Source organism: Schistocerca serialis, chromosome 7 (genome assembly GCF_023864345.2).
Source record: "Schistocerca serialis cubense isolate TAMUIC-IGC-003099 chromosome 7, iqSchSeri2.2, whole genome shotgun sequence".
In the NCBI taxonomy this organism is placed as follows: Eukaryota; Metazoa; Arthropoda; class Insecta; order Orthoptera; family Acrididae; genus Schistocerca; species Schistocerca serialis.
The window spans coordinates 335,707,171-335,734,389 of NC_064644.1; the positions used below are offsets into that span (position 1 = coordinate 335,707,171).

Consider the following 27,219-nt stretch of genomic DNA (forward strand, 5'->3'; position numbering starts at 1 on the left):
CGAAGAACTACAATTTCTTTAATGTCATTGCACTCCTTCTCGGATGTTATGCGTAAAATTGTGATTTTGCCCATAACGTCTTACTGCGTAATATATGGGTGAGAAAAAAAATGGTTCAGCTCTGAGCACTATGGAACTTAACATCTGACGTCATCAGTCCCCTAGAACTTAGAATTACTTAAACCAAACTAACCTAAGGACATCACACACACCCATGCCCGAGGCAGGATTCGAACCTGCGACCGTAGCGGTCTTGCGGTTCCAGACTGTAGCGCCTAGAACCGCTCGGCCACCCCGGCGGGCTGAGTGAAAAAAATGTGCATTTCTTCCATTTGGAAACTGTGCCAGCGCTCTTTTGTTTTTATCCTTGACCGTAGTGTCCATAGTTGTAGAAACTCAGGACACAGTGAGATAAATTATAATGAAGCAATTTTTCACTAAACATATGTGGCAAATAATTGTCACAAACAACGTCCGTCATCTTGTCAAACTTTCCCTCAATCAAAATTCCTGTCAAATATGTCAAATACGCTCTGTGTTTGACAAGCACGTCAAACAGCACCGTGCAAGGTCGAATATTTGGCAAGAATAGTTACGTTTGACAAAACGTTTGATCGTTTACAGGGGCCTTTACCTCTGACCTTACCTCCATACAGATTATTTCACATTGGGAATCTGTAATGACTACGCTAGATGTTATCGAGTTATTCATAGCAATATATTCTCCGCTCCTTTGTAAACGAAGCTGCAAATGGAGGACGTACACCTTCCTCGTGACACACCAACGTGACAGAGATGGTCTCAGTAGCCAGACATGGCTCCACATATTATTCCTAGTATTGTGCGATAGCAAACGCACGTGGCCTTTCCCTCACTGAGAGGTCTCTGTAGTGAACGCCCAGCGGTTTCCGCAGAAAGCCTCCTTCCTGCGCCGTTGCGGAAGTGGAATGACGTGTGGAAAGCCACACGTAGCGCTCTTCCCTAAAGAAGTCTGTCGTGAGCAGAGGACCAGTGCGATGCTACTGCTTGCTGTCGCGCTGTCTACGCTCGCCTTAGTCGGTGTAAAATCAGGTAACGAATTTTAATCATATCTATGAGCTCTCTTTCTCTCTCTGTGATGCGGGTCGCACCAGGAGAAATTTCGTGGTAGATAACCCTCAAAAATAACATTTCAGAGCAATTTTCAGGAGCTTAGAAAGGTAAAGCAGTCACCATTGCGAAGGTTGGTTTGAACACCACATTGCTTTACTAGGCATGGTTATATTGGAGATGTTACGCCCTTGCATTCTCCTGCCCTTTGAGCTGATTTGCCCAGGTAGGTATAGGGTTACCCCCACCTATGAGCTGACTTACCCAGCTAGGTATAACGTTGCCTGCAGTTTAACACGGGCTGAGAGCCACGGCACAAATTGGCATTTAGCACATTAACAAACATTTCCAGAGGTGAAAGACGTGAGAAATGTAAGGAATTAAAACGAATAATTGTTTTCGTTCGTCCTCTATCCGTTACTATGCCTTATATGCATTTCTCCTGATTACGATGGAACTTTCGTGAGTTGTTGCGCGTATGTCCACGAATGTTTCTGTGACGCTGAGCCGCTTATCACCCATAGGGTTGGGAGTGAAAAGTAGGTGACATATAAGCATAATTCAGGTATCACACACTACCGGTATAACTATCTGTATAAAAATAGTGTGGAAAAAATATTTCAGCCACCTCTAGAGTTCGGGTGAGCATGAGATAACGTGGCACGTAAAAATATTCGATAACGACCGGTATTGGTATAAAACCCCAGTTTTCGGGATCACTATACTTACTGGTGACAGTAACAATGATGTCTCACCCGTGGTGGAAGGGGAAGGAGGGAGGGGGCGGACAATGACATATCAGCATATCTCCGTAACAATTGAAGGAATTTCTGCGGCGGCGTGCTGAAAAGTAATAGGTCAGAATGTTTTATTCTGTTCTCGATATCGGTTGAGGAATTACATGTCGTGCACTTCCTACCTTTCATGTCGTGCACTTTCCCACCTAGATGATGTAAGTTGCAACGCTCTGTCGATAGCTCTGTAGCAAGTAACATGGCGGTGTGCAACGTAACTTCGTCGGTGCGTGAGAAAGAGCGTGCTGTAATTGAGTTTTTCACCGCAGAGTGCTGTAATTGAGTTTTTCATCGCAGAGAACGTGTCTCCAATTGGAATCGACGGAGGAACGAAAACTGAGTACGGTGATAATTGCGTCGACATCATTAAAGTGCGACGTTAGGTTGTTGGTGCTCGTAATGAAGGAAATAGTGGTGCTAAACTCAACGTGGAAGACAGAGTTCGGAATGAACGAGCGCGTACGGCAAAAAGACAGAGTTCTGAATGAACGAGCGCGTACGGCAACCGGTGAGACTCATCGGAATCAGGTTGATGAACTCATCAGAGAAAATCGTTGGATAACACGGACACGGCTCTCCGGTAAATATGGCATGTCACGAGATTGCAGTACAGAAAACGATCACGAAAACAAGAGAGTATCTATGGAATGTCGCCACAAAGGATCACCGACGCCAAAAGAGTTGAAGACCATGCCATCAGTAGGCAAAGTCATGCTTACAGTGTTCTGGGATGTCCAAGATGTGGTGCATTTGAAATCCATGCATCAAAGCACCATCATAACTATGTAAGTTACTGTGAGACCTTCGCAAAACTGAAAGCACGAATTCGAAGAGTCCATCCACACACGGAGCACCTTTACCTTCTGCGTGGCAGAACCAGTCCATACACGAGTGCTGCGACATTTGCAACAATCCGACGCCTTCGGTTGTTATCGATCTTCCTCCAAGCAGTCTCGACTTGGCCCCATCCAATTTTCATCGTTTCCAAAACTTAAAGAACACCTTCGAGGTCTTAATTTTGATAGTGATGAAGCGGTGCAAGCAGACGTCAGAGGTGAGGTTGTGGCTCCATCAACAAAGCCACGCATTCTACAGTGACGGTGTCAACAAACCGGTCTCTCGTTGGGAGAAATGTGTTCGTCGCCATGGTGGCTGTGTTGAGGAATAAATATGTAGATATGAAGAATAAAAATGTAAAATGTTAATAAAGTTTGTTTTATTTAAAAAGCTTCAAGAGTTTCCACGTAAAAAATTCGGAGGCGCTACTTTTCAGCACTCCCCGTATCAAAATTAGCACACGTATTACTTGCTATCTGGGAACATTTATTGTGGCAGTAAGAAAACCCTAGCACTCCTATGGCTGACGGTTCGTGGTGGAATGGGGCGACTTTAAAGCGCAAATCAGGGACACCTGGAGCAGTTTCAACCAAATTTTACTATACATGACACAAAAAAATCCTGCAGGAGTGAGATATTCTTACTAAAGCTGGGGGTGGGAATGATGATGAGAAGGGGTGTCATATGGAAGCGTCTGAAAACAATGTGTTGGTATTTTATCCTGTCTCTTATTTGTGTTCTACAATACATCAGCCACACCCTGTGAATGTGTTTCGGGGCTAAAGATCGTGCCACACAGCTGAACAACACAGATACATTTAACATTTCTGTAAATGGGCCCCACACGCAAGCGACAGGTCGCAGCGATTCGTCGCATGCGATATCGCCTGCAATTGGTCGCTCGCGTCGACACCCCACACACGAGCGATTTGTCAAGCAATTGCAATCAGCATTACGAACGTCACTGTATCAAGAAGTTTATGGAAAAATGAACTATGTCTGGCAGCAGTTGCAGCTGATTTCTGTATGCCCACGAATACTTGCAGAACGTAAATTTAAAATACACGAGACATAACTTACCAGACATGTTTTGAAACACTTTTTTGGGACTTTAGGTTACTTTACAGCATATATTAAAATTATCACTGACGCCAAACGGATTATTTAAACTTTTCAGTGCGTCTATAAAGTTCATGTCACGTTTATTAGTCCCCAATTTCTTTTTGCTCGTTAGTCTTATGTTTAATGGCAAGTATTCAGGCCTACACAATTACCTCGATGTGTCTGTAGAGATGTTGTCAACAGCATCATCACTGATTACCGTAACTCTTGTTATAAATTGTATGAATGAAAATTAACGTATATGAAATGACAGGGACTGTATAAAAGATTACCCCTGAACAATTAAATTAAAAAGTCTCCTTAACATTGCACTAGGTACGTATGTTATTCTGTTTAGAAGCTAAAAACTTTAATAAACATTTAATTATTTGATAAATAACGAAAAACAATAAGAAGGAGCCCATTGTATTGCGACTATTACTGTGAAATTCCCATCACTTCTGCTTCTACAGCACAAGTTTCAAAATGCTGATCACTGCAAAATCAGAGGGTGTATTCTGAATTTTAGCAACTCAGGCTTCCACTTCACTTCTCAGAATAGTTCATGGTCCTGGGCAACCATAAATTTTAACGTAAATTTCTTACTCGACGTGGGCAAAGGGGAAAGAAACAAAATTGCACAACCACGCTTGATAAACAGAGAAACGAGATGGAGTCTTATTGCCACACACCGCTGCCAACCAGCCAGGCAGCCATATTGCGTGCAAGAATCGCTTGCGATCCATAAGATTGCCTGGGATTTCCATGCGACCAGCAATCAGCGACCGGCTGCTGCGATTTTCCCACACACGTGCAGTCTACGAAGTGATATGTCGCCCATGCCATGGGCGGCTGCGATTCGTTGCTCGTTTGTGGGGGCCTTAAAGGCATGTGATATAAAACAGTGGAGAACCAGACAGCTAACGGCGACAGTCCATTTTCTCGAAACGACAGTCAATTACTGGTGTTTCCTCAGAATACAGCTGAAACTGTGGTGTAAAATTCATCAGAGATACAGGTGAAATATGTGCACAAACATGGGTCAGATCTGTTAAATGTATGCGAAATAAATATATAAGCCTGGAATGTATATGGCATATGTGTACGAGGGCGAAGCCGCGGTCAGAAATCTAGTTGATTGCGCGTATTCCCATTATTTCCACCGACATAACATTTGATTTCTAAAGACTGCAGTACCCCATTCGATTGCATTCTAAACAACTATCACCAAGCCCCAAGGTCAATCGCTTCAAGTGTGTGGATTAAATCTGGAAAATCCATGGTTTTCACAGACCTCAATTACATGTTGCATGCTCGCGAGTGAAAAGCTGCAAAATTTATTTGTTTTTACACAAGACAGAAAGACTAAAACTATTGTATGACCCAACGCACTTGAAGAATTTTTTTCAAATTTTATTTTATGCACCAAAAGTCATTGTCTTTCATTTATTTTGTGCATGTAAATGTGTCTGCTTTATGCATGTGTACATACTTGGAAGGAAAAAGACGCATTGCAACGAATGCCGGGCACAACTAGTGACAGATAAAAGTACTAGAACTTACAGGGAATCCAAACCGAGAACTTTGCGTCCGTAGCCTACCACTTTACCACCGTGCCACCTGTAACACAGCATTTAAGGTCGTATAAAATTTCCCTGTACAATTTATGATTTGTTGAGATTAAGATAAAGAAAACGACTGAAATCGTTAAGGTGTTCAACCGGATATGTTTACATCGCTGTACAGAAGTACATAATATTTTTTTTAAAAAAAAGGAGAAAATATTGCCATTCATGTTCAAGTAAATTTCAGTTTTATAAATAAATGTAAGTTCTGTGTGAACCTAACTTTAACACTTTTATTTTGTATGACCATGTAGCCTTTCTCTGGTCTAGGATGACGATCATTATAAACAAATTTACATCTTCAAACACAGCAGCCTGGAAACAAAAACCTCTATATAGGTTAATAATGTAAAGAAGACACTGAATAGATTGTAATAACTACCTTTTGTTTGCTATTTATTTTCCTCGCAATGCAGATAGGCGACTGGATACAAATAATGGATGTAATACCGCACAATAATTTCCATTCATTTAATTACTGCTAGTGACGAATGAATGGGCTAATGCGTCTTATCCATTTGAATCGCTTACTAGAACTGAGTAACTATTGTTGTTCATTGTCTCTATCGTCGAAAAAAGTGAGATAAAAGACAGGACTCCACAGATACATTACTGTAATTACGATCTGCGGCCTGCGTAATCTTAGTTGCCTTTACTCATTCCTAATAGCTTTATTTATTTCAAAATTAATTATTCGATCCACAGCCACATCGGAAACGGAAAATAAAAAAATATTACAACTTCTGAATTTTCCACTAAAACGCTCGGGTTAACTTGAAGCTTCGACCAAACGTCGGCCTTGAGCTGTAACCTGGTAGGTAACGTCATTCGCTAACGAACAATGTCTCTGGTCGGCCGAGTAACGCGCGAAAACACTAAGTTCATGTAACTCTGAAATAAATATAAATACAGTTTGTTTCAAATATAAAATTTTTGTCCGGTGAGGTGATTCCTTAGAGAGATCGAATCTCAGTTCGTCTGTTGTAGTGATGTGACATATTGATCCTTTGTCTTACTTTGTCTTGGGCTGCTGATAGCACTTTGGAACTCAAGAGTGATTCCTTCCGCTGATTTCATGCTTTTTTTTTTTTTTTTTTTTTGTCACCCTCCACGATGCTCGACGATTCCTGTCCGTCAGTTCTACGTGAGGTCTGCGTGGTCTTGGTTTAGATGTGGTTGTCTGTTCGCATTTCCATTTAACAACACATCACCAAAAGTCAACTTTGGCAACTTTAGAAGTGTTGAAATGTCCCCGACAGATTTGTTACCCAGGTGACATCCAATGACTAGTTCTCCCTGTTCGAAGTCTATGAGCTCTCCAGACAGATCTTTTCCGATGTTACTGCTTCTCTACTTACAGCACAATACTCCCCACCTCCTTTTACGTGGCTGGTCCGCCTCTCGTGACATAAAGTGGTCATTTCCGCATTATATAGAGGTATTTGAATACTTCTGAGCAGATAGTGTACTGAGGAACGTGAACTGCATCAACGGTATTACCGAAAATCTGAAACTTTAGCAGAAAGTTAGAATGACATTGATTAATGTCATAAACACACATGTTATATTTATTGTCATGTATGCACATGAACTGTACATTATTTTCGCTTAATGTGACCGGTTATTGACAAAAAATACGGAGAATTTCATACACTGAAATAATCGGTGTATTTTTTGAGCCAGATTCGTGTGTCGTTTTCATACAGCACGATAACACAGTCATTTCACCAGCATTATTTCCGCCGTAGTTTCCGTCTGGCTTTCCATATCAACCATTACTTTGTTGCCTCTACATGTGTAATAATGTCTTCAGATCAAGCGACATTTTCTTAGTCTGCAGATGCAGACTAAGAAACCGCGATAGTCTCATCAGTAATCATACGGTCAATTACGTCATTAACTCATTTGTCTGAACATCCTTGAATGTTTTCTAATGCTTCAACAAACTGTGACGAGTCAACATAGTAACCAGTTTCTTCATTCAGCGTGCGAACTGCACCACTGGACCCAGTGGCGGACACATATGGACAGCGCGCGGGGCGACTCCCCCCCCCCCCCCCCCCCTCCCCGGGCCATGCGGAGCCACCGCATTGCCACCCACGTCGTCCACGCCAGTAGTCAGCCCGCACGCTATTCGTTCGTTTCTTTCGTCAGTCGACTCGACAGAGTCGAGTTATCGAGTAGTTGTACTTTCCTATGTAGCACGCGCGTCCGCGTTATCGTATTTTATACGTTTCTGTCTGGCACATAGATAGCTAACACATACCTCCGAGGAAAGTCGCGGTCATTCTAGTGATCTCGAATCGTTATTCTGTCCGGCATTTGTTCGAGAAATGTCGCGAATATTCTACTGTTTTCTTATACAGAGAACCTTCGATATGTAGCTTTATAAATACGGACTGTTCGCCGAATAGGAAGCTAGTTTACGTTCAGAAGCAGATATATTTAAGACTGAAGAATGAATAAGGAAAAAGTAGTAGTTGTAGCAACTGCAAGTGTGAACATTAGTCGACAGCGAGAGTGATCAGTTGATTGCGAAGTATTAATAATAGTAATTCATAGTAATTTTTCAATAAAAATATTGTTACAATACTCGTAACAATATTCTTACTAATAACGTAACTATAGTTGCCCGTACCTAACTCGTAATACGAGTTACCTATGGGAAACTTTGATGCGTACATCTCCGGCAATAGTGACTTTCGAGAAGATTCCTAAAAAAGGTGTTGGTTATTATATAGGTCCTCTATTCAAATGCGCTAGAAAGGAACGGAATCGACAATAAAAGTTCCACACACATTAACTGCCTGATGACGTCATCATTGGAAGCTCGTCCTTATACGCCGTAACTCGACCTTATACGTCGTAAGGTACATATTGTCTTGTTGCTTTCACAGTAGTAGCATAAATGCCCTTAATGATCGTGATTCTGTTATGCAAGTGTTGTCAGTTTGTCCTAGAGCTGACTATCTCACTTTGCACGTGCTGTACAAAATATTTGCTTGTCTACTTTCATCTATAGCTACAGTAGAAAGAAGTTTCTCAACATTGCGGTGTACAAAGACATGGCTGAGGTCGACTATGAAGGAGGATCAACTTAATGGCTTTGCTCTGTTGAACACTCACCCTGACAATGATTGTCCTATTGACGAAGTAGTTAACCAATTTGCCAGGGAGAATAGGCGCATAGAATTCATCATTTAAGGAAGAGAACTACAATTGTAACTTTTTTATATCATAAGATGGCATTGTATTGTATATGTGTATATTCAGTTTAAATAAAACTTTCTTAAACTTTGCATGTGACTTGATTATTTTTTATTACGGTAAAAGTAAAGGTAGCTCAAGATATCTTTAGCGCCCCCTCCTTGAGGTTTTTATGTATCCGCCAGTGCCTGGACCTGCAGATGGCTGGCCAAAGTCCATCTACCTTTTTGTTACCGGATACTGCCACCTTCTTTAAGTCTGATATCAGTTTTAGACTCGCAACAAACGGGGTCAATACAGTACAAATAAGTGTTAACTTGTTAAGAGAAGCGTGTCAAAAAGCACTACACTAAAAAATATAACGATCCGAATGAACCGCAGATCCAGATTAATGAGGGCCGGATAGACGAGGTTTCACTGTATCATAGCTGCAGTGGTCCTAGAGCCATACCTTGATATATATGTAACCCCTTCAACTACAGTCTGTTGGAAATTCTGTGACGCGTTAATTGTACCTTGAATAGCTTAATACACAACAATATATTAATCAGTTTTAAACGATGGAACGAAGAATTGCTCTCTCATTTCATAATTAAAGGAACATGCATAATGTCATAAAAGTTTTCTAGGTATGGTACCGAGTTACATTATAAAGGAAACTATTTCTGGTGGCACCAACGTTTCGCCCACTGTTACAGTGGGCTTCTGCTGGGTTGAATAGACCCAGAAGAATCCCTCTGTATCTGTGACCAAAACATTGGTGCCACCAGAAATATTTTTTTTATATATAATGCGGTATCATACCCAGAAAACTTTTATGTGAACTGACTATAACCGAGGAAGTCTAGGCAACTTAAACACGCATAATGCTTATTTTAAGTTTGGTATACCCTATGGGGTACCTTAGATATCCTGGGTTAGGCATGCCCCCCGAGAGCATGAACGAGTAGTTTCACTCAGAACGAATGAATAGCTCAGACAACAAAACATAACCACCTTCCACACGGAGCACGTCCGGATCTCACCACTGACTTCTAGTATCGGCTGCACACAGTTGACGTCAACAAGTGTATGGGCCTGAAGATGACGTTGTTTTGTTACAACGTTGAAACTAGTTGCCAAAATAAAATCGACACCTTAAATACAGCTGGAGGAATTTCTTCATTTTTAATATAAAACAATAAATACCGGTAGTGTTTCATGTAAAAAGACGAATACATGATTCAACAGACAGTAAGACCACAGACTGGTTTCACCTGAAAAGAAAGAACGAGTAAGCGAAACTACAATAGGCTGTAACGGAAACTACAATAGGTTGTATCGACTACTTTACATTAGGTTTGCCCCACATAATGGTTTCACTCGGCAGAAATGAATAAACAATAATCCAACCGATACGTAAAGCTAAAAACCACTGAATCGATTGTTTTCATTCGGTTGTTTCCACAGATTGGTTTCATTCTAACGAATGACTGAATAATCAACCGTTACGTTATACTATAAGGACAAGAGGTTGTCTAGAGTTTCACACGGGGCATTAGTGAAAGGAGTACAGTCGAAAACGAATGGATAGCTTTGAAAGATCAAATAGCGAAGGTAGCAGAGGAAAAAATAGGTAAAAAGATAGGGCCTAGTAGAAATCCTCGGATATTACGGGAGTAAAGAGAAGCAGCTGTATGAATATCAAGAATTTAGATTGAAAAACCAGTTCTAAGCAAAGAAAGGAAAGGTGGAACGAGTATATAGAGAGTCTATACAAGGGAGACGATTTGAAGGCAATACTGTAGAAAGGGAAGTGGGTGTAGGTGAAGATAAGATGGAAGATATGATTCTGCGAGAAGAATTTAACAGAGCACTGAAAGATCTAAGACGATACAAGACCCTGGAGTAGATGGCATTCCGTCATAACTACTGATAACCTTGAGAGAGTCATCCGTGACAAAACCATCCCATCTGGTTTGCATAATGTACGAGACTGACTAAATACACTCATAGTTTAAGAAGAATATAATAATTACAACTCGAAAGAAATCAGGTGCTGACAGGTGTGAAAATTACCGAACTGTCAGTTAAATAAGTCGTAGTTGTAAAATATTGACACGAATTCTTTACAGCAGAATAGAAAACGTTGTAGAAGCCGACCTCAGGGAACATCAGTGCGGATTCCGGAGATATGTAGGCACACGAGAGGCAATGCTTTCCTTTAGAAGATAGGTCGAGGAAAGGTAAACCTACATTCATGGTATTTGTAGACTTTGAGAAAGCTGTTGACGACGGTGACTGGAATTCTCTCCTTGAAATTCTGAAAGTAGCACGGGTAAAATACAGGGATCGAAAGGTTATTTACAGCTTGTACAGAAGGCAATTTCTGGACTACTGCAGGTACGATCTACAACTTGGGGAAGACATTTTCTTGAGATAATTTGTTACGTATATGTCTCACTTTTATCACCAGCGATGTACGGGACAAAGCACAACAAAGCTGTGTCGTGGGAGGTCTATGTGAGGAACCTGTAACCTCCACTGCGTTAATGCAACTAACCGAGAAAAGGTAATTATTGATAACTTGTATAAACAGTATTATATTCTTACAGAACTGTGATAACAGTAATGATTTTTTGAAAATAATTTAATTTCGTGACTAAAGCAGAATCGAATCGTTTAGTTTTTACCCCTCATAAAATTCCATTTTACCCCTCAGGGTGTAATTACCCCCAGGCTGGGAACCGTTGGAACAGAGGCTTTTGGAATGTGTGCTACAGAACAATGCTGAAGACTGGATAGGCAGATCACGTAACTAAAGAGGTGGTACGATATAGTATTAGGGAGACAAGAAATCTGTGGCAGAACTTGACTTAAAGAAGAGATCGGTTGATAAGACACATTCTGAAACATCAAGGTATCACCAATTTAGTAATGGAGCAAAGTGTGCCTGCGTGTGTGTGTGTGTGTGTGTGTGTGTGTGTGTGTGTGTGTGTGTGTGTGTGTGTGTGTGTGTGTGTGTGTGTGTGTGTATGTCTATGTGTGTGGGAGGCAAAAATCATAGACGAAGACTAAGAGATGAATATAGTAAGCATATTCAGAAGGATGTAGGTTGCAGTAGTTACTCGGAGATGAAGAGGCTTCCATAGGATAGAGTCGCATGGAGAGTTGCATGAAATCAGTCTTCGGACTGGAGACCACCACATGAACAACAACAGAATGATTCGATTGTTTTCCAGCAACCGACCGTATGGATTGTTTTCATTCGGTCGTACTCATCGCTAATTGCCATAAGTGAAAATAATTTTTTTGAGTCATGAGTTATCTAACTGGTTTGATGCGGCCCGCCACGAATTCCTCTCCTGCGCTAATATCTTCATCTCTGAGTAGCAAGAGCATCCTTCGTCTTCAATTATTTGTTGGTTGTATTCAAAGCTCTGTCTTTCACTGCAGTTTTTACCCTTTATAGTTCCCCCTGGAGGTTATTCCCTGACGCCTTAACACATGTCCTATCATTCTGTCTCTTCTTCTTGTCAGTGTTTTCCATATGTTCCTTCCTTCGCCGATTCTGAGGACTGCCTCCTCATTCCTCATCAGTCCGTCTGATTTTCAGTATTCTTCTGGAGCACTACGTCTCAGACGCTTCAATTCTCTTCTTTTCCGCTTTTCCCAATATCCATGACTCACTGCCATATAATGATTGCTCCGAACGTACATTCATAGAAATTTTGTTTGACACCAGTAGATTTCTCTAGTCTGGTTTTTACATCCTCCTTGCTTCGTCTGTTATGAGTAATTCTGCTTCCAAGATAAAAGAATTCCTTAACTTCGTGACCCCAGTTTTGATGTTCAGTTTCTAGCTATTCTCATTTATGCTACATCTCATTACCTTTGTCTTCGGTTTACTCTCAGTCCATGTTCAGAACTCATTAGACTGTTCGTTCCGTCAAACACATCCTATAATTCTTCTACACATTCACTAGAATAGCAAATGTCATCTCCGAATCCTATCGTTTATATCATTCACCCAGAATTTTAATCCAACTCTTGAATCTTTCTTTTATTTCCGTCATTGCTTCTTCGATATACAGATCGAGCAGTAGGGACGAAATATTGCAGACCTGTCTTAACAGTCTTTTTAAGCTGAGCACTTTGTTCTTTGTGTTCCAGTCTTATTGTTTCCTCTTCGTTCTTGAACGTCCCATATATATTATAAATGCGAAAGCTTGTGCCTATGTTTGTTGCTCCTTCGCGCTGAACGGCTGGACGGATTTGGAAGAAATTAGTTTATACCCTGAATAGGCTACTTTTAAAAGTGTGTAGTACGAGATATTTATTGATTTGAGGTTATAATGCTATATGTGGAACAATAATTACTCTTACAAAAATCAACACACATCAAAAAAGTTTTGCATCACCTCGGTTCTGAGAGTGCTGGAACCTCTACAGAAAATTAGAACAGAGATCATCATAAACTTTATTTCCGCCATACAGTGAGACCTTTAGAGGTGGTTGTCCAGATTGCTGTACGCACAAGTACCTCTAATACCCAGTAGCTCGTCCTCTTGCATCGATGCACGGCTGTATTCGTCGTGGCAACTATCCACAAATTCATCAAGGCACTGTTGGTCCAGATTGTCTCACTCCTCAACGGCGATTCTACGTAGATCCCTCAGAGTGGTTGTTGGGTCACGCCGTCCATAAACAGCCCTTTTCAATCTGTCCCAGGCATGTTCGATAGGGTTCATGTCTGGAGAACATGCTCCCGCTCTGGTCGAGCGATGTCGTTATCCTGGAGGAAGTCACTCGCAAGATGTGCCCGCCAATATGCTACCGATATGATTGCACTATCGGTCGGAGGATGGTATTCACGCATCGTACAGCCGTTACGGCGCCTTCCATGACCACCAGCTTCGTACGTAGGCCCCACATAATGCCACCTCAAAGCAGCAGGCAGCCTCCACGTTGCTGCACTCGCTGGACAGTGTGTGGAAGGCGTTCAGCCTGACCGGGTTGCTTTCAAACAAGTCTCCGACAATTGTCTGGTTGAAGGCATATGCGACACCCATCGGTGAAGAGAACGTAATGCCAATCCTGAGCGGTCCATTCGGCATGTTGTCGGGCCCATCTGTACCGCAGTGCAAGGTTTCGTGGTTGCAAAGATGGACGTCAGGAGTGAAGTTGCGCATTATGCAGACCATTGCGCACAGTTTGAGCCGTAACACGACGTCCTGTGGCTGCACGAAAAGCATTATTCAACATGATGGCGTTGCTGTCAGGGTTCCTCCGAGCCATAATCAGTAGGTAGCGGTCATCCACTGCAGTAATAGTCCTTGGGCGGCCTGAGTGAGGCACGTCATCGACAGTTCCTGTATCTTTGTATCTCCTCCATGTCCGAACAACATAGCTTTTGTTCACTCCGAGACGCTTGGACGCCTGCCTTGTTGAGAGCCCTTCCTGGCAAATGAGGACGCGATCGAACCGCGGCATTGACCGTCTACGCATGGTTGAACTACAGACAACACGGGCTGTGTACCTCCTTCCTGGTGGAATAACTGGAACTGATCGGCGGTCGGACCCCCTCCGTCTAATAGGCGCTGCTCATGCATGGTTGTTTACATCTTTGGGCGGGTTTAGTGACATCTCTGAACAGTCAAAGGGACTGTTTCCGTGGTACAATATCCACGGTCAACGTCTACCTTCAGGAGTTCTGGAAACTAGGGTAATGCAAAACATTTTTGATGTGTGTATTTACTCTTTGTCTTTTGAACCATATCGTACTGTGAAAATATCTTTATTGTTTAATATTTCCCACATAATACGATCCAACGTAATGAATACAATACTCATACAATCCTCACTGTGTTTAATCCATACTTCCACAGAAGTCCACTGCATTTTAATCGCTAAACGTCAGACCTACCTTACAGCTTCTGAAACGCTTGAAGACACAACGACGGTGTCATTTAAATGCTGTACGCCAGAGAGACGTCATGCCTTTGCATGTGGAACGTGGCAGGCTAGTGAGGCTGTATTTGATGATGATATGCGAGCGTATTTGCTGGTAACAGGCACACACGTAAGGGCAGATGACGTTGTTGTGTATACAGATAAACTGAAGGAAAAATCATAACACCAAAACATAATTAGCGTAGAGTAATGAAATTTCGGGAAAACATTTGTCTAGGTAACATGTTTAAGTGATTTACATTGAAAGATCACATGTTAATGTAAGCTCGAGGTAAGCCATTACAAATGTGAAATTTTGGTACACTAATAACCAGTGTAGCTGCCAGAATGTTGAATACAAGCATGCGAACGTGCATAGATTGTGTTGAACAGGTGCCGGATGTCAGTTTGTGGGATGGAGTTCCAAGCACTTAGTCGGTCAGTACAGGGCCGGTGCTGGTTATGGATGACACTGGAGTTGTCGTCCAATGATGTCCCACATGTGCTCGATTTGAGGCAGATCTGGTGATCGAGCAGGCCAAGGCAACATGTCGGCACTCTGCACAGCATGTTGAGTTACAACAGCGATATGTGGGCGAGCATCATCCTTTTGGAAAACACCTCCTGGAATGTTGTTCTTGAACACAACAGGTCGAATCTCCAGATTAACGTATAAAAGAACGCTCCTGCTATCATACGAAATCGCATCCCAGACCAAAACTCCAGGCGTAGGCGCAGTGTGCCTAGCACGCAGACAGGTTGGTTGCAGGCCCTCAGCTAAACTCCTTCTCACCGACACACGGCCATCACGACACCGAGGCAGAACTAACTTCCTTCAGAAAACACAACAGCCGGCCGAAGTGGCCGTGCGGTTAAAGGCGCTGCAGTCTGGAACCGCAAGACCGCTACGGTCGCAGGTTCGAATCCTGCCTCGGGCATGGATGTTTGTGATGTCCTTAGGTTAGTTAGGTTTAACTAGTTCTAAGTTCTAGGGGACTAATGACCTCAGCAGTTGAGTCCCATAGTGCTCAGAGCCATTTGAACCATTTGAACCAAAACACAACAGCCCTCCACCCTGCCCCTACTCAGCTCTCGTTTGACGCCGCTTCCAAGTCGCAAACGGCGCTCGTTTGGGGTCAGCGGGATGTACGTAACAGGATGTCTGCCTCGGAGCTGTTCTTGAAATAACCTATTTGTAACATTCATTGTGTCACTGTGGTTCCAACTGCTGCTCAGATTGCTGCTGCAGATGCAGTACAATGCGCCACAGCCACACGCCGAACACGATGATTTTCCCTCTCGGCAGCACCACGTGGCCATCCAAAACCCAGGCTTCTTGCGTCTGAACCTTCCTGTGACCACCGCTACCAGCAATCATGTACAGTGACTACATTCCTGCCAAGCCTTTCTGCAGTATTGCAGAAGGAACATCCTGCTTCTCGAAGCCCCACTACACGCTGCCATTCAAACTCAGTGACGTGCTGACAATGGCGTCTTCATCGCCTTAAAGCCATTCTTGAGTAACATCAACTCACCCTTTTATGGAGTTGCCGCGAAATTTGAATGGATGTCATCTCTCAGATGTAGAAATACACCAGCAATTTTCGTTTATGTCGAACAACTCCGTCTTGGCGTCACGATTTTTTTTTTTTTTTTTCGTCAGTGTATTATAAAATTTGTGCTGCATCGAACTAGAAATTGCTTATTTTCTCTCTTCGTCGAGTTAGTCTTTGTTACTACTTCACGCTGAAGCGTCTGAATGAATTTTGGACTGGAGACATCTTATACCCTAAATTAACACATAGAGTACCTTTGATTCTGAAAAAAAAAAAAACACTGTTACCGTGGGATAGTCAACGTGACTACTGTTCCCATTGGATGGGTAACGTGACTAAAAAGTCATCCATGAAGGATAATTATCAAATGAATGCATTAAGTTTAGCCTAGAGGTTAGGTTTTTCCCTTAAGTAAAGGAATGAGTTGGGAAGGAAATGCATTCCGTCAGTTTTTCCAATCGTCTCAGAATATGGTGTTTAATCGCGGGTAACACCCCGGGACCCAACTAGTATTGTATACTACCCGTCTTTCTCTATAGCGTACTCCTATTTTTCTCAGAATTTCCAACATTTTGCATCATTTTACATTGTCTAACGCCGTTTCTAGATTGACGAGTACTATGAGCATGTCTCGATTTCTCTTTGACCTTGCTTCCATTCATTACAAGGCGCAACGTGCCCTATTCTGAAGCCGAACTGATCGTCATCTGACTAATTCTCAACTCCCTTTTCTATTCTTCTGTATATTTTTCTCGTCAGTAGCTTGGCTGCGTGAGCTATTGAACTGATTGTGCGAGAGTTTTCGCACTTATTTGTCCTTGCTATTTTTGGAATTGTGTGGATGTTATTTTTCCAAAGTCTTATGGTATGTCGCCAGTCACATAGATTCTATACACCAACTTGAATAATCGTTTGGTTGCCACTCCCCTAATGATTTTCGAAATTCCGATGGAACGTTATCTACCCCTGGAATCCAGCTGTAACCTCCCAATGCCTCCGAGTCTTTTTTAAGTATACCTCCTGCTACTGTGACTCTTCAACAGAGTACTCGCTATTACCATCTAAAATTTATTGCACAACTCAATTAGTCTTTCTTCTCTTTCATTCGTACTGCCAAACCTTTATTCTCCCGTAGCCCTTTCTTCTGTTGCTTCCCCTACAACCGCGTTACAGTCCCCCATGACTGTTAGATATTCTTCCACCTTTACATACTGAATTACATGTTCAAAATCGCCATATACTTTCTCCATCTCTTCATTTGCTGCTTGCGACGTTGTCATGTACATCTGAACTATTATTTTCGACATTGGTTTGCTGTCGAATCTGATGAGAACAGTCCTATCACTGTCCTACCCTCCTAATCGTATTCATAACGAATTCTACACTCGCTATAAGATTTTCTACTGCCGTTGATATTATCCAATATTCGTCTGACCAGATACAGATTCTTTCCATTTTGCTTCACTAACCCCACTACATGTAGATTGAGCCTTTGCATTTCCCTTTTAAGATTTTCTAGCTTTCTTATTACGTTCAGACTCCTGATGTTCAGTGCTCCGACTCATAGAATGTCATCACCTCGTTGGTTGTTCCAACTTTTCAACTTTTCTCATGGTCTCCTCCCCCTTGGCAATCCCCTTCCGGAGATTGAATGAAGGACTAATACGGAATCTTTTGCCAATGCAGAGATCATCATGATACTTTTTCAAATACAGGCTTCATGTCCTGTGGATACACATTATGTTTCTTTAGTTCAGTGGTTTCCATTGCATTCTGGGTCGCTGCTGATTCGTCCTCCCCAGTTTCCCACCCCAAGGGCAAGAGAGTGCCCTGGACCTCTGTCTGCTCTTCCGCCCTTTTTGACAAGCCCAGTGGCAGGACGAGGGTGACTTCTTATGCTGGAAGTCTTCGGCTGCTATTATTGTTGACTTTTATTCAAAATTTAAGCTTTGGTTGGGTCAGAACTTGGACATTCTGATTACTAGTCAAAGACACCATCCCTAGAGCACAGATGAATGTATTTACATAACACTTAAACGAAAACTCTATTCACAGACCCTGGCAGGCCCATCGACACCGTGTCACTGGACGGGAGTCAGCACACCGCTCTCCCGGCCGTTGCCAGTTTTCGTGACCTAGAGGCGCTACTGCTCGGTCAGTAGCTCTGCATTTCGCCACACAAGGCTGAGAGCTTCCCGTTCCAGTCCTTACATCAATGAAAAAAAATCCTTGGCACTACCGGGAATCGAACCCAAATCCTTCTCACGAGAGTCAGCCGCGCCGACTACAGAGCTGTGGAGGCGGACGAAAGAAATAATTAGCGACAGAAGAAAAATTTTGGGCCGATTGGTGATTGAACACCAGAGGATTGGATTTTTATTCTGTTCATCTATGACACCTCTAAAACACTGAAATTTTAAGTACGCAACGATTGTGTGAGCTAACAGAGCCTTTCTCTGGGAGTAGACTGTTGATAATACTCCTTATATTCACCTCTTTGATTTGCAGCCCTTATTTTTTTTCGCGTTTGCAGTTAAAAGCTGGCCTCTGTGGCCGAGCGGTTCTAGGCGCTTCAGTCTAGAACCGCGCGACCGCTACGGTCGCAGGTTCGAATCCTTCCTCTGGTATGGATGTGTTTGATGTTCAAAATGGTTCAAATGGCTCTAAGCACTATGGGACTTCACATCTGAGATCATCAGTCCCCTAGACTTAGAACTACTTAAACCTAAGGACATCACATACATCATGCCTGAGGCATGATTCGAACCTGCGACCGTCGCAGCAGTGCGGTTCCGGATGAAGCGCCTAGAACCGCTCGGCCACAATGGCTGGCGTGTTTGATGTCCTTAGGTTAGTTAGGTTTAAGTAGTTCTAAGTCTAGGGGACTGATGACCTCAGATGTTAAGTCCCATAGTGCTCAGGGCCATTTGAACCATTTTGCAGTTAAAATTATTGGATGTAAGTTCCGCCTTTTATGCAAAACACTGTTTCTTTTTGTTGCCCAACCATATTTCTGCACTTCTGTGCCATCATTAGTGGGTTTTGTTCATTGTAAAATCTGAGCGTATTTTAGGTTGTAACTGATCTAACAAAATGTGGCCTAAAGAGAGTTTTTTTCGTTTTTGTCCTTAGATTGATTTTATATTACATGGTTTTTCAGGACCATCTGTACGGTGTCCTGCACTCATAGCTTGACACCTCCAACCCAAACGACGTAAATGTGAATTTTATCAGCGAGTTGACACATCCCTTGACTTTTGAAAACGCGATTTTGGTGTGGTAAAATGTTTTGCGTGTATAGTTGTTATTCCTCACGTTTTGTTGTGAGTCATTCTTCTTCTTTCCCGTTATGAGGACACTCGACACACAAATGTACTTTGATAATTCCGGTTTTACAAACGCATTTTCACTTCGGAAAACGCAGTGTGCACGATATTGTTGTGTGTCCTAATCGGCATTCATTTGTTCCCAGATTGAGTTTGGCACCGACTCTGAATTTTGTTTACTTTTATTGATTGGAAAGAGTTGCATGTGAGTTCATATATTTCTGATCCGTTGAATGTATCTGCGGGTATCTCCTGTATTCTGAGATTTTTTTCTGTTTTGTGTTGTCTGTCCTGTATCCTATTTGAAGTCCCTGTTTCTTCAATATTTTGCCTATTCTGTGGGCAATTTTATTATTATAGATGAATATAAGCCATTTTGTTCTGTGTGTGTGTGTGTGTATTGTTGCATTGTTGTGTCTTGCACGTGGTCATTGTTTGTTTTTTTATGTTGTTCTCTGTTGTGTAAGGTTTTGTGTGAGTGTTGTGCATTCGCTCCTTTTCCGTTTAAAATTTGTTGATTTAATTTCTCCGTCATGTGGGGCTTGTAACCATTTTCCTCTGCTATTTGTTTTATTGTGTTTAGTTCCTGTGTGTAATTATGTCTGCTTACAGATGTTCCGTTCAATCTGTGAAGCATGAATCTCAAGCTTGGTTGTTTGTGTGCCACCGAGTGGTTCGACAGTCTGTGAATGGTTGCGCTCGTGGTTTCGGTTTCCTGGCTTCATAATATTCATAATATTTCTTATATTTTGTCACAAGCTGTTTGTGGTTCCACCCGTTTTTAACCTTTCAAAACCGAGAGAGCATTGTACATCATTGATCTCACATTTTGTAAAATTACTTCCACACTAGCAATGGTACTATTATGTAATGGAACAGATGTCCGACAACTGTGAGAAACTACCATACAGAGGAGATATAACAAGTCTTGCACACTGCCTGTACATGCGTGCCATCTTTAGTCACGCACATGATAAAAGGTGTACAACTTTGCTTCCGCCGTTTGTTGATAGGTGACGACAACGTTAAGTAGCGGTTGAAGGAAACAGATCTCAGACGTCAGGCAGTTAGCTTGGACCTCGGTCAACATAATCTCATTCAAACATTAGTCGATTTGTGTCTGCATCATAAAGTTGTTCTTGATTGAAAATGTCAAAATGGCTCTGAGCACTATGTGACTTAACATCTGAGGTCATCAGTCCCCTAGAACTTAGAACTAATCAAACCTAACTAACCTAAGGACATCACACTCATCCATGCCCGAGGCAGGATTCGAACCTGCGACTGTAGCGGCCGCGCGGTTCCAGACTGAAGCGCCTAGAACCGCTCGGCCAATCCGGCCGGCTGAAAATGTCAGTTTACGAGCCTAATTCTCGTCATTTGCTGGAGGTGTTACTGTTTTGTTTCAATATTAAGAAAACAGCGGCTGAGTCTCTTCGAATGTTCTCAGGTACGTATGGTAAGGACGCTATTAGTGAAAGAACGTGTCGTAAGTGGTTAACGTTTCAAGAACGGTGATTTTAACGCCGTAGACTGGCAGACTGGTGGAAGAGATAATGTTTTCGAAGATGCGGAATTGGAGACATTTCTGAGTGAAGACTCTCGTAAAACTCGAGAAGAATTGGCACGATTAGTGGGAGTGACACAGCAAGCCATTTCAAAACGTCTCAAGGCTATAGGCATTACTCAGAAAGAAGGAACATGGGTCCCGTGTGAGCTGAAACCAAGTGACGTTGAACGGCATTTGTGTGTTTGTGACAGTTGTTTCAGAGGCAAAAACGGAAGGTATTTCTGCATCGCATTGTGACCGGGGCCGAAAAATGAGTTCATTACGATAACCCTAAACGCAAAAAATCAGGTGGATATCCTGACCATACTTCCAAGTCGACAACCAAACCGAATATTCACGGCTCCTAGATCATGCTCTGCATTTGGTAGGACCAGCTCGGCGTCGTTTAGCTACTATGAGATGTTAAAACCAAGTAAAACAATCACAGGTGCTCGTTATCAAACGAAATAATGCGTTTGAGCAGAGCATAAATTCAAACGGCCGCAATACAGCGAGAGGCACGATAAAGTGATTTTGCAGCACGACAACGCTCGACGCCGCGTTGCAAAAGAGGTCGGAACGTACTTGGAAACGTTACAATTGGAAGTCCTACCCCACCCGCCATATTCTCCAGACATTGCTCCCTCTATCACCTGTTTAGATCAATGGCGCATGGCCTGGCTGACCAACACTTCCGATGTCATGAAGAAGTCACAAATTGGATCGATTCGTGGATCGCTTCAAAAGATGAACAACTTTTACGACACGGGATTCGTACACTGCCCGAAAGATGTGAGAAAGTAGTGGCTAGCGATGGAAAATTCTTTGAATGATACATGTGTAACCAATTTGTTTCATTAAAGCCTCAAATGTTGGGGAAAAAACGGCGGAAGCAAAGTTGTACACCTTGTAACAGATACATTATTGTCTCAGCAATTCTGTGCCAATTCTTGTACCTTGTGTTTGTTGCTCGTTTTTGTTGGGATTTTTATTAAAATAGCACTGTTTACCTTTCCCATGTTCTAAAATAATACAATATTTCAAAGCAAACTCAAATTTTACGAATAAAAATTACTCATTCTTTAAAAAGGAGCGCTTTAAGTGACCGGCCGGCGCTGTACACTTCTTCATTTCAATATCGCAAAAAATCTGTTAACACAGAATAATACATTTCAACGACTGGAATACAGGTACGTTAATCTGTTGATGCTTCACGAAGACTGTCTAGTGTGTCTTAATAGATAAAACTTATCTCCGTCCGAACAGGCCGCTGCGTCATCCTTAGCCCACAGGCGTCACCGGATGCGATACGGAAGGTTATGTGGGCAGCCCACCGCTCTCCTGGCCGTAGTTCAGTTTACGAGACCGGAGCCGCTACTTCTCAATCTAGTAGCTCCTCAGTTTGCCTCACAAGAGCTGAGTGCACCCCACTTGCCAACAGCGCTCGGCAGACCGGATGGTCACCCATCCAAGTGCTAGCCCAGCCCGGCAGCGCTTAATTTCGGTGATCTGATGGGAACCGGTGTTACCACTGCGGCAAATCCGTTGGCTTTCTTAATAGATGTTTAACTTTTTTGACTGGCTTAAAATAACTGTTTTTAAATAACTTTGTCGCTTCATGAAACCTTACATGCTCCGCATAATAACCAGTGACAAGTGGAGAGCTTATTAATCGGATTAACTTTGTAGAGATATCTGATTCACTCGAAATTCGAAAGTTAAGAGATCGCGTCTAGCAGCACTATTAGTGCACGTGGATCCCTTCGCTTGCAGCCTACCACCCTTCTTGCATTTAACCGCAACGGAGCTTCGATGCTTACTAGGAAGGTGGAAGTGACTACGTTTCGTACTCCAGTAAATATATATTCTTGCGAATAACAGCTACCATATGCTTGTTCCTTGAGGCAATGTGGAGGGTATGTTTTCAAATTGGCACAGAAAGCACAACTGCAATTGGAAAGGGCTTTGCAACCTTCTGTCGCACAACTGGGCATTTTACGCAAGTTTTATGGTCATCGGAGACTCGCATTTACGCAGCAGATATCTTAGCAACAAAGGAGATTATAGGTGACCACGTAAATCTGGATGACAAAACTGTCATATTGACTGCCTGGAAAAACAGACCTACCTTGCAGTACCTACAATGCCAAAGCAGGAGTCTGCGAACGAACAGTGAAACCTTAAGCAAACGTGCGTATTTTACTACACACGTGGTTTATTTTTTTACCCCAGTTAGGAAAAAAAATATTTTCATGAAACTATTCAGGAAAGTGGAACGTATGTATATGCACCACAACATTAGAGTATTTTCAAGAAGTGTTTATCGATTTTTAAGATGTAAACACTCACTCTTCATAATCACAAAAATTAATTCTCACGAAGACATTGTATTCCGGAGGGTTTGTCCTCTATATCTGACTAGAATCAAAACCTATACGTGCTTTGCAAACCGGTTCTTATTCTGGGGACACACCTCACCAAGTCCATCGTCAGCCAGCAGGCTAGGGAGGGGGGAGTGGCAGCATGAGAAAGACAATGAGGTAAACAAGAAATGCTGTTACAATTTTTAAAACGAATTTTTCAAATTGGCAAAATTTTAAAAAAATTAATTAAAACATTATCTCCTCGAATTTTTTGTAAATTCTTCCAATACTTTACTAGTGAAATCCTCTTTATAGTCAAGAATAAGTTTACTGTGAATACTCATCATTGCTAAACCACTGTGACGGCCTTCTAACATTGTGCACCTCAATCAAGTTTTGATTCTTCTTAAATTGCTGAAAGTTCATTCCACCATAGGCCTACATGTTGTGCAAGGGATGGTAATCAAAAAATTTTAACGCTTTCCGTGTTTTGGGGAGGGAGTTACCTGTTTCTTTCAGGATATCAAGAACGGTTAGCTCCCGGGTTTCTGTGTGTTCTGCCAGAATTTTTACCAAAGTTCATTTCATTTTTTACGTTAGATAAATCATAAAATTTGGCGAAGGTTTTACAAGCTTCCCTTAAATGAACTTTCGACATGGTAATCATTTCTGCAGGGCGTAACTGTAATAAAACAAACGCTCGGCTGTTTTCATCAGCAAAACGCACTTCAATACCGTTAATAATAGTCTACATAGAGCATTATTAAAAGCCTTCTCCAGAATTGTGACAGACTTTCTACTGAGAGGCTACCTTGATGATGCTGTCTCCTAACTATCGGCGGCATGGTTTTTATTTCTTCCAAACCAAGTTTTTCAGCAATTACAGGAGCATCCTTCATTATTTCGTCTGTGACTATTTCAGGATTATCGCAATGCGTTTGCAACAGTGGCAAAATTAATTTAATGTACTGTGATGTCTTGGCTGCGTCCAAAGCAATGGACTGCAGAATATTTACGACTTGTTCCACCGAAGCTGAACATTTGGATATTACAATTAAGCTAAGAAGGAATGGAAAGCCAGGAGGAACCGATGGAGTTGGCAAGCATTTTTTTCTAGTCGAAGCGTTTGCTTTATGTGATAAGGTTTCTAAGGCTTCCATCGTAACGGGAAAATTCTCCTTAACAACTCTGACGTTATTGTGTTTCTTACTCCATCACGTTTCATATAGTTTGGAAATGTTTGGTATCAACTTCCCTCTCAATGCTGATTCACAGAAAAGTTTAAAAATATCTCTTATGGTTCCCATAGTGTTCCGAATCCCACGGAGACTGTTGAGATCATTGACGACTTGATTCAGTTTGTGTAAAGAACAGTGAAAGAAAAAAGCCATGATGTACTTGGTTGCTTGAACACCGGTGCATTTACGGCCATCGCCGAACAACCATCAAATCCCAAACCAACACATTTCACAGTGTCAATATTTTCTTTTACCAAAGAGACATCGAGTGCCTGTGCAACCGATTTAGCGTCTAGAGCTTTCAGCACAACAAAACTAACAAACAATTCTTCGACCTTGAAGGATTTCTCATAGAAATATCGAAGCCAGTCGATAATTATTCAGTTCCGGAAAAAAACAGCTGTTTATCTGCTAATAAACTAGACAGTTTTGACTTTATCACTTTATTTTTAATATCTACCTTAAGCACATCCCCACAAATCCATAACGTCACTTAGAATATGCACCGATCGATTGCTTGCATTTTTTTTCCCCATGCTCAATATGCTTCTTCACAGCCATGTCTCCTGCTTCAATTCGTTCCTTGTGTAACCCTTCCATAATTCCTTCTCCATAATGCTTACCTCTCAGAGCAGGGTCATAAGTCCCACAAAATATAGTGTAAGAAATAATGGATTTACTATTTTCGTGTTTTCTTCTAAACTTTTCTGGGAGTATTTATTAATTTGCGCGACCACCGAAATACATGCAAGAACTGCTCTAGAGCCTCCAGTGCTGCTCTACGGAAGAGTGGCTTTCTATGTGCTTCTAGAACTGCTCATACACGTCTTTGAACTTACAGAATTGCTTTGCTATATAAGATCCCAACAGGCCCCTAACAGAATTCGGTTTCTGAGGAAACAAGTACAGTATTTGCAAAAAGTTCATTTTTTGTACCAAGACTATTCCAGCTATGGCGAGTAAGTTTCCAACCAGGAATAACTGTATTTTCGCTTTAAATGCGTGGTATCTTTCACAAGGCTATAATACACAGCACAGATCCAACGACTTTCCACCAGCTCTTTCTTCCGTTCGATCGACAAAACTTATGCTCGATCAAAATATCTACCAATATCATTTTCGCAGCAGCCGTCCAGTGAAGAATCCGTACCTGGTTCCAATTCTAAACCTGGAAAAAAGCACTATATCACAGATTACCTTGGGAAAGAGAAGGAAAATTTTAGAAGAACTATTCTATTATGGATTCTAGATATGCTATTGATCGTAACTCTCTATCAGTTTATGTGAAAACTGGAAGTTAGTGACTGCTAATGTTTTCACCAAACCCTTTCACAAAAATCTTTTGAACTACTAGATTTTGAGATTTTGACGGATTACGAACACAATCGTTAGAAGACAGAGCGCCAGCACCAGGGCTTTGAGTTAGTTTTCAATACTGAGAATCCCCTGTTGTGAGATCCAGGTTTCCCATATGCATCCTTCTTATTGCTGTCAATGCTTCTGTCTTCTGTATTTTTTCTCCAAGTTTACTGAAAAATAAAAACGGAAAATTATAATAAAGGACTGATATTTTATTATGTTGATTTCCAGTTAAGTGCTTTATCCAGCACACTACTGGGCTCACTTCCTACCTTTCTAACAAAAGAAGTGTTCAAAACTATTTCTTCTTTTTGCGTAACACATGGTAAAATAATGTTAAATTTACTAAGGCTACGAACAATTACTTTCGAATCCTAATCTGTACTATTAGATAACCATCCGATTAGACATCCCGATAATTTACTAGCGGCGATTTAAAAACATGTTAGTAGTTCAGGGCGAAGGGGGTACGGATGACGAAATGTGCGTCCACAACTTTCACTTAGATTGAGATGCTTTTTGGATTTAAATTAAAAAGCGTCAAAGGGGTAGAGAAGTAATTCCATCTTACCCCTGAGGTCTCTCTCTTTCTCTCGTTTTTATACTGCTACCAACACTTGCACCACATACCGATCAGCTGCTACGGTAAAATAAGAAATGATACATGTGCATAACGATGTGTCGTGAAAATGCATTGTGGGAACATTCATACTCAAATGTATTAGACTATTTAGTAGAAGTAATGAATATGAAATTAAGTTGCCTACCGTGCAGCGGACCCGGTTTCGATTCCCGGCAGGGTTGGGGATTTTCTCCGCTTGTGGACTGGGTATTGTGTAGTCATCATCATCATTTCATCCTCATCACCGGCACGCGAGTCGCCCAATGTGGCGTCGACTGTAATTAGACCCGCACTCGGCGGCCGAACTTCCCCAGGTGGGGCCTCCCAGCCGGGAATGCTATACGATTATTTCATTTTTTTGAAATTAAGTTTGCGGTGATACAATTCAATGAGTTACACTGACAGTGCGATAACTTTTTAAGAGCTCGCCTTAGATGGTGTTGAGAGGAAGGGGTACTGCAGTTTACACCATTCTGTGCTGTGCAAACAATGTAGATACTTGCAGAGCCCACTTACTGCAGTAGTGTGTCTACTCTGTGCCAAAAATTTTCATAACACAAGTTTTGGCGGCAGCGAGAAAAGGCAGCAAAAAAGAATGGGTTGGGGGGGGGGGGGGGGGAGG

General features: G+C 42.0%; 1 protein-coding gene and 1 pseudogene across 5 annotated transcripts in view; one reads left to right on the forward strand and one right to left on the reverse strand.

Annotated features, from left to right (window-relative positions):
* Positions 1-948: 948 nt before the first annotated feature.
* LOC126412422 (mast/stem cell growth factor receptor kita-like) overlaps positions 949-27,219 on the forward strand; it is a 308,669-nt gene continuing 282,398 nt past the window's right edge. For all 5 annotated transcript variants that reach the window (XM_050082017.1, XM_050082013.1, XM_050082014.1 and 2 more), the window contains exon 1: positions 949-1,071. In XM_050082017.1, the coding sequence (XP_049937974.1) occupies positions 1,017-1,071 (55 nt within the window). In that variant the 5' untranslated portion in view covers positions 949-1,016. The remainder of the gene's footprint in view (positions 1,072-27,219) is intronic.
* On the reverse strand, positions 22,448-22,565 carry LOC126413525 (5S ribosomal RNA; annotated as a pseudogene).